General features: G+C 34.3%; 1 protein-coding gene across 1 annotated transcript; it reads right to left on the minus strand.

The window, feature by feature from the left end:
• Positions 1–6,169: 6,169 nt before the first annotated feature.
• Positions 6,170–7,619, minus strand: LOC114385933 (pentatricopeptide repeat-containing protein At1g11290, chloroplastic-like). The gene is made up of 3 exons (XM_028345962.1): positions 7,214–7,619; positions 6,561–6,766; positions 6,170–6,208 (listed from the first exon to the last, which is right to left on the minus strand). Exons 1-3 carry the CDS (start codon positions 7,617–7,619, stop codon positions 6,170–6,172), a joined length of 651 nt encoding a protein of 216 aa, XP_028201763.1.
• Between the last annotated feature and the right edge of the window lie 575 nt (positions 7,620–8,194).

The following is an 8,194-nucleotide window of genomic DNA, read 5'->3' on the forward strand; positions in this document are numbered from 1 at the left end:
GTAATTATTGGAAAAGGAAAATGAAGGGAAGAATGTTCTTGGATGTTATGTTGTTAGCTGCTAACTTTTTGTCTTGATCTTCATTTTTTTTGTGCCTACATGGATTTATTTGACTCACAAGTTACCATGCATCCTCTATTGGATTACTTGAGTTTTATACAAATGTTTCAGCCATACTTGCATGGATGTCAACATTTGCATGCACTAAGAAGAGCAAGAGGATGTGGAGGTCAGTTTTTTAATTCAAAGAAAAATGATAATCACAGGATGAGGTAGCATCAACTGACGAATCGTAGTCCAGTATCAATCATAATTCTAATAACAATGACCTTGCACCATCAGATAAAGCATCCTAAAACTACAAAAATGTTGATGTTGTAGGTTGTAGGGATCTGTTGTGTATATCTATATTGGGAACTTGATCTCCAACCATCAACATCCTCATATATCTTCTCATTATTCATTCAATCAGTATGTCATAGGTAAAAATAAAGTTTGTATAGTAGGTATGTTAGGATATTGCAAAATAAAACAAGTTAAATGTAGATTGAAGTGATATAACTAAATCTATCTCCCTATTATTCATTCTGTCAGTACGTTATTATGTTGTTGTTGTACCTCTCGTTGTGATTTGTTGTTATAAATGAGGATGATAAGTTTAAAGTAGGATTGGTTTTATTTCACAGATTTGATTAATAGATTGTATTTTAATTTAAAGAGAAATTATACTATATTATTCTTTTGGATTAATTTGCAATTGTAGTTCAACATACAATTGGTTCTTTTTCGCTTAAAAAGAAATTCTAAGAAGGGGCACATTCAAAGATGGTTATGACCCCGAAACCGTCTTTGAATGTGGCACATTCTAAGATTATTATAACCTTGAAATCCTTATTACTGAAAAATAGGCTTTTAACATCGGTTGTTTTTCACTTTCAACATCGGTTTTTAGTCGATGTTGAAACCACTAACGTTAACATTATCAATGTTAACATCAGTTTTCAAAAAATGATGTTAACATACTCTACACGACATCGGTTTTTACAAAAACCGATGTCGTATAGTAAGAAATAAAGCAAAACTACAACAACAAAAACATCGGTTTTGATCAAAACCAATGTTGTAAGATGCATAACAACATCGATTCTCAAAAAATTGATGTTGAATTGTATATTTTGAAGATCTTTCTACATTGGTTCTGAAAAAACTGATATAGAAAGTGCTTTTACAAAACCAATGTTGAATGTGCTTACGAGATCGGTTTTGGCCAAAACCAATGTTTTTTTAAAAAATAAAATTCATTTGAATCTACACATTTCAAAATTTAATTAACAATAATAATACTATTATTTTTTGGTAACATTTATTAAATTTAGATCCAAATCCAATCTATTCAATTTCCCCACAATCTCAAATAGAAATCCCAATTCACTCACTAACATTGTAATAAGATTTTCATTCCAAATTAACACTAACCAAGGCATTGGCCGTTAAAAACATAATTTCTATTAATAACATATTAATAGTAATAACAATAAAACTTACTAGAACTAACTCTTGGCGTTTAGTAGATGGGCATCTGACATCGATAAGTTACCTGTATTTTCAAGGCCCAAACCCTCCATTATTTTCATGACTACAGAAAAAGAGACCTGGATAAGGGTTTTGGGATAAGACAACTTATAATTAAGAGCAAAATAATATGCATTCAATACCTTGGAAAGATTGTTAATGAAAGTATCCTACAGATCTAGGTCATCTGTAAAGCTAAGTTGGTGAATGCATTGTGTGCCCTTGAGCTTCTTCAATATCTTAGATATGGCTCCATGATGCTCTCTAGAATTATTTAAAAAATAAAAATAAGCACATTACTTTCCCTAGTTTAATTTTTTGTGAATAGTAGTTATCCTTAAATATTTTGTGCTTAGATACCTGTTAAGGCTGTCCTGATAATTAGATTCCCACTAAAAGGGCCAACAAAGCTAAGCTTGATATCTTTCAAGTTTCTATTTCTTGAAGCTTTATCCATCTTCTTTTTCAGAATGGGTGTTTAACTATAGAAGCATTAATATATTAAAAAAAGGGCTATAAGGACCTTAAAGTTGCCAAACTTAAATAATTATTTGTACATGAAATTACTTCAATTATATATTAGAACAAACCTATGGAATTTCATAAATACATTTAAGCCTGCACTTCTTGAAGATCTTAGGTTTCCATAATATGTTAAATTCATGCAGGTCATGAATTATTCACTAGCTATATGTGTGTGTGTGTGTGTGTGTGTGTGTGTATAATTATAAGTTCATATTTTGTCTAATATATATATGGCCATATATACAAAATCCTTATAAGAAGAGAAAGAAGAAAATGAATGAGTGGCTACCACAACTTTAACTTAACCTGTGAACATTAGGTAACTAGAGCTTTCCAAAAAGATCTTGACTTTGAGTGCAGTAGCCAGCAGGTGCATGCATGTCTTGTCTTCCTTATACACGAGACTTAGACTACCTACCGAAGAAGAATAATTATTAGAGTTAAAACTTAATTAGACCTTTTCTGGTTTGTTTTTTCAACAAAATAGAAGCAATCTATATGCATAAATATTTGAGAGATTAAGAGTATAAAATTAACTAGAAGCAATTAATCTCCTAATGAAGAATCCATATCCTTGACATATATACGTATACAACACTACAACTAGAGATCAATGGAATTGGAAAGAGAGGTTGATCGATTGTGTATAGGCTAAAAATTAAACAGGTATCACTACGTCAGTTGTAACTAATTAGATGTTTCTAAAATATAAAATTTGAGCTCAATTCTATATTAGACATGAGTATTCGAGACTTGATTCATCATTTTAAAAATGTATTTTATGACAACTTTAAAATAAAACAATAAGTATATTTTTATTATTATTTTGAAAATTGACACCAAGCTAATTAATAGCTTCAAAACCATAAGGAAGTGTAGTCCAACCAAATAGCTAGAGGTTAAGCGATAAACAAAAACTAATTCACAACAGCCCATCAAAAATTAGTAACTACTAATAGTAGTAACAACATGCTCACAGCACCTAACAGAAGACAAGATGCAAGATGCTTTGGCAAATAAGGATGGATCTAGTGTAAGCCTTGGTGCAACTATATATGCATCAAGGTTTGCTGCCAATGCACTAGGAAAATTGAGAAAAAATAGCAAACACAATATAATGCAATAAAGACTACTACCTTTGTTACCTCCAAAGCCAATTGATCCAGATTTCACTACTCAAAAACACTAACATGCAAATAGGAGTAAGGATATGTTATCCATACTCCATAGTTTTTGTGTGTGCATATTTTGGGAGGCTACTTGCTTAAGAATTACTTCAGAAACTATATGTAGATATGTAGTGGCAAAAGGCTTACATGAAGATGTAATATTGCATTATAATTTAATGAATATTTATAAGCAATATATATACTGGATGATTAATGTAAATAATTTAGATTGGAAATTTATAAATTCAAAATACAATATTATAGTTAATACTCCAACATTGACAGTAGATTTTGTGAAATTGTACTAATTTGAACTTGTAAATTATGTTGGTTCTTTAAGACAAGTATAGCCCATTTTGTATTCATGCCGATGAAAGAGTAGCTAAAGAACATAACACCCAAGTGCATTTCCTATCGAGCAGTCTGTCCTTACTTATCCTTAAACAAATTTTTGTATTGAGTTTAATTGGATCTACTTTAAGTAACCATTTCCTTAAACATTTTTATAAAAGAGTTTCACTGAAAATGAAAGAAATTGGGGTTACCTGTATACTTCCAGATATATAAAAGGGTTGTTCCGACGACAAGGTCTTCTAATGGGATAAAATTAAGTCTAGGATTTGAAAGATGTACTAAACATTAACAAAGGAAGTTATGGCCTAGTAATCTCCAACTGCAAAATTCTAAGATAGTATACTCTACAAAAAGTTCAAGTTCGTGACTTATACTTTATTTCGAATCCTAACTAACATGCGATTTTTTTCTTTTTCTTTTAATTAACAAATTAGAGAACTTATGAAGAACCCAAGATCGCTAAATTATCCTAGCATTCAATTTTGAAGTTAAAAGTAGTAATTATTGTAAATGAAATTAAGTGACACTGGCATAATGGAATGAAATTTTCAAATATGATAAGGAGTAACCACAATGCAGAAACTACAAGTCTTAAGCAATGGAGAACAAGTGATGCATGATGCTCGAGTTGGAACCAAATTCCGATGAGGAAAGTGCGTGGTGGGAGAGAATTTTGTCGTAGGGAAAACATGAGCATCTACAACATAATTCAACTCTGAGAGTTAGAAATTAAACCTGAGATTGTTTCTTTCTGTTAAATGAAAGAGTTATCATAGAGAGAGAGTTTACTGCAAAAAGAGATTGGAAGAGAAGTAGAGGGTTGAACAAAGCAAACCCTTTCAACTTTCCTGTCTGTTTATCAAACCCTAACAACCCTTCTTTGATTTCACCGTACACGAAGAAGTGCACAAGAAGCTTATCCGCAGGGAGGTCCGATGGCACATTGTCAATGTAGTTCTTATGGAGTGCCACATAAGTGAGGATGGCGTTCGAAACAGAGTTCCCGGTTGCAACGAGCTGCATAACCGTCACCCATACATCGATACGCTTGCTGGGCTCATGGAGGGCAAGAAGTGCATCTTCGAGGATGACAAAGGCCTCCTCAAGGTTGCCGAAGGTGGAGAAGAGCAGGCGGAGGCCATCGATGGTGGTATCCCTGCCAAGGCCGCGGATGAAATGCTTGCGCTGGGAGACGTCGTCATTCACGATCGCATGCACGATGGCAAGGACATCGAGGTTGCCCACCATTGCATCCTAAAGGATGTCGACAAGGTGGTCAGGGATGAAGTGCTCGATGAGCTTGCTGGTTTTGAAGGGGGAGAGCTTGAAAGGGTCAAAAAGAGTCGTTGTTGTTGAGAACGAGAGAGCCAGAATCACTACTAAAAAATATACATTTAACATCGCTAGGTTAACATCAGTTTTGTACAAAATTGATGTTAACACAAACGTGGTGGCATACTTGTAAATAAAACCAGTTTATTAACATCAATTTTTAAGAAAACCGATGTTAACATAGAATCGTTAACATCGGTTTTGACAAAACCGATGTTAACATTACGTAGGTAACATCGGTTTTGTCAAAACCGATGTTAACGATTCTATGTTAATATCGATTTTTTAAAAAAAACAATGTTGCGTTTTTACTTATATTACAAACTAAAAAGCTTTGTCTCTTCTCGCGCCCATCAGTCTCTCACAAACTCTTGCTTCTCCCTGACCCCCCACGTTCACTCTCGCAAAGGCACCCTTAGGCCGTCGTTGTCACAGCCATTGTTCCTGACCCCCAACACTAAGTCTCGCATAGCCACCCTCAGCCCGCCATCATCGTTGTGACGCTCACCCCACCCTTGTGTTTTGGTAAGTTTGTTTTGTTTTCCTTAAACGACCTCTATTGCTCACCCCTCCCTCAGGTCATTGCCATTGTCTTTGAACAAGCTTCGTTGGTTTCCTTGCAAGCATTCCATTGGCACGAAAGCAGTCTTTGCTCGTTATTGTACTCACAATCTCAAGGTATGTTTTGGTTGTGCTTGTCTTTCTGTTAACTTCCCTTAGTTATAACTTCCCTTAAACTGAGTTTTTAACTCCCCTTACTTGGTCGCAACCTGTACTTGACTTAATGGGTAGTGTAGTGTAGTGTTGTTGATTTTGATTGAGGTAGCGTAGTGTTCCAAATACTTGTGACCATTGTACTTTGTCTCATTTTGATTGAGGTAGCGTAGTGTTGTTCATTGGGGGCACGACGAGGAGATTGAATAATGGGTAGCGTAGTGTTATCACAAACATACACCGGAAGCAGGGTTGTTTGCATAGTGTAAGCATGGTTGTTATCACACTAGCATATTGTTGTTCATGTGTGCAGTAACCCTTTAATGAGTTTTTTATTTGGCTAATAAAAAAAAATTGCTGACAAACAATAATTTGATTATCTATTTAGACAATTTGGCATTTAAGTTCCTATGGTATGACATGTTCAATTTTTATTTCCAAGTCATTGTTCTCTTCTTTGTTCTTTCTTGGTAAAATAGTAATGCATATGTTTTGCCTTACTCCTATTCAGGTGAAAATCCTTTGCTTGCAGTAGCTGTTATCTACATTGCCAATACAGGAGAGGTAACTATTATCTACAAACTTAATTGTTTAACTTATTTGCGGTCCCAGTTTATGATGTTTGGATTGATAACTGATTTGCTTATAGTTTATCATGTTGGGATAACTGATTTTCTCAGCTTCTACTAAGTTATGATGTTTGGATTGATAATACTAGGCTTCATTCTTTTCGTTGCTTATATTGTTTCTCTTAATAGTGATGTTTATGTGGCTGAAATAGATAAATGTTCTAATAATAATGGAGCAGGCTGTAAAGATGCAAGAATGGTCTTTTTGTGTATCTAGTGGACTAGTGGTTAATCTGTTTGAGTTTAATTTGTAATAACCCTGAACATGACAGCACCCAAGTCCATCATAGAAATTATCAGAACCATTCCCTACAGCAACAACAACTTCTTGTTTTTTGTTGTCCAGTCCATGATCCCTTGCACTTGTCAAATCACTAGGCATATTGGTGGAGTTGTGGTTCTTACCATTAGATTTATGGTTATTAGAATGTCCATCTGATTTAGCAAACACCTTGTCACCTTTCACTGAGTCTGAACAAAGACCCCCCATATGAAAAACTCAATCTTTGTATAGAAAAAACAAACAAAACTCCTCATGTAGCAGCTCAGGTCACCCAAATCAGGAATTGATATAAATTATATTAGAGCACACTTTTTTCAAAATATTGTGGTGAAGTCTTGGCATCTTCTATATATATGTATGCTTTGGTGAAGAGGGAAACTTGCAGTTACAACATCCTTGTGTTCAATTGTTGGTGCCTATGGCTACAATGAGTTTAATTGTTGTCATGTACCTAAAATTCTGAGTCATATTACAAAGGACAAAGTTTTTATTTTTTTTTCTTAGTAGGATTCAGTTAATAGCATAGATAGACCTGCAATATGCGAAAGCATGTAACAACTTGCCTAATTCTAAAGCTCATGTTGTGCCATATTCTTTGACCAAACTAAGCATCATAATTTCATTTGGAAACATACCTTCATTCAAATTATTGCAATGAATATAGGCTACAATCATAGCAGTCCAACAAATGATACTAGCCTTAGACAAGCCATCAAAAACCCTTCTCGCATAAGCTAAATTTTCGCATTTAACATACTTATCAATCAAAGCAGTACATAGAGGAACTCCTGATTTTCCACACTTCCCATTTCTCATTACATAAGCAAGCATGGCTTTCCCCAATTTCAAATCAGCAAGTTCTGCCAAGACATGTGTGATGCTTATCATTCTAATTTCACTAGGCTTAACTCTCATAAGATGTGTATCTCTCAAAAAGTCCAATGCTTCATGAAGCAACCCACTCCTATCATAGCTTCTAATCATACTGCTCCGAGAAACAACATCCTTGTTCTCAATGTTATCAAATAATAAGCGTGCCATTAGTGACAATAAACAGTAGTTTTATTTAAACAAAAACAAGGGACCCGATGGGTCAAAACACCTTAGTAGTGGTTGTAGTTTTTAATCGTAATTCATAGCTAGTAGTGACTGTAGTTTATGTATGTTGCGCTGTTTTGTGCTCACTTGAAATCTGCACTCACATCACTTGAAATCTGCACTCACCCATTTTAAGTTGTCCATGAAATGCTACCTTAGTTTCTTTGAAAGTTCAAAGCTACCCAACAAACACCACTATGTTTATTAAATGAGGCTTCATATTACATAATCTTATGCTTAGATGCCTATGATATAACAACCTTCTCCCCTAGTATGTGTGTTATGTTTTCCTTTCTAAAAGTTAGTAATTCCAATAACATGGACATGGAGAGTGTTGTGTGCAGCTTGTTAGACCAAAATCACCCATTTCACCAGTAGGATATGTCTCAACAATCCATACTGGTTTTGAAAATAGTCTGCATAAACTAGAATCCCTTTGATTCATCAGAGACCAAACTAGAATCCCTTTGTCTAAATATTCTAGACAACAGAGGAGAGGATGAAGTAAGTGGTTAATT

Source organism: Glycine soja, chromosome 15, assembly GCF_004193775.1.
Source record: "Glycine soja cultivar W05 chromosome 15, ASM419377v2, whole genome shotgun sequence".
Taxonomy (NCBI): domain Eukaryota; kingdom Viridiplantae; phylum Streptophyta; class Magnoliopsida; order Fabales; family Fabaceae; genus Glycine; species Glycine soja.

Coding starts and splice junctions, on each gene's coding strand:
- LOC114385933 (XM_028345962.1), bottom strand. CDS start 7,619: ATGGCACGCTTATTATTTGATAACATTGAGAACAAGGATGTTGTTTCT. Junction 6,767..7,213: donor TTGCAATAATTTGAATGAAG/GTATGTTTCCAA, acceptor GTCTTTGTTCAG/ACTCAGTGAAAGGTGACAAG. Junction 6,209..6,560: donor ATGGACTTGGGTGCTGTCAT/GTTCAGGGTTAT, acceptor TTGGCAATGTAG/ATAACAGCTACTGCAAGCAA.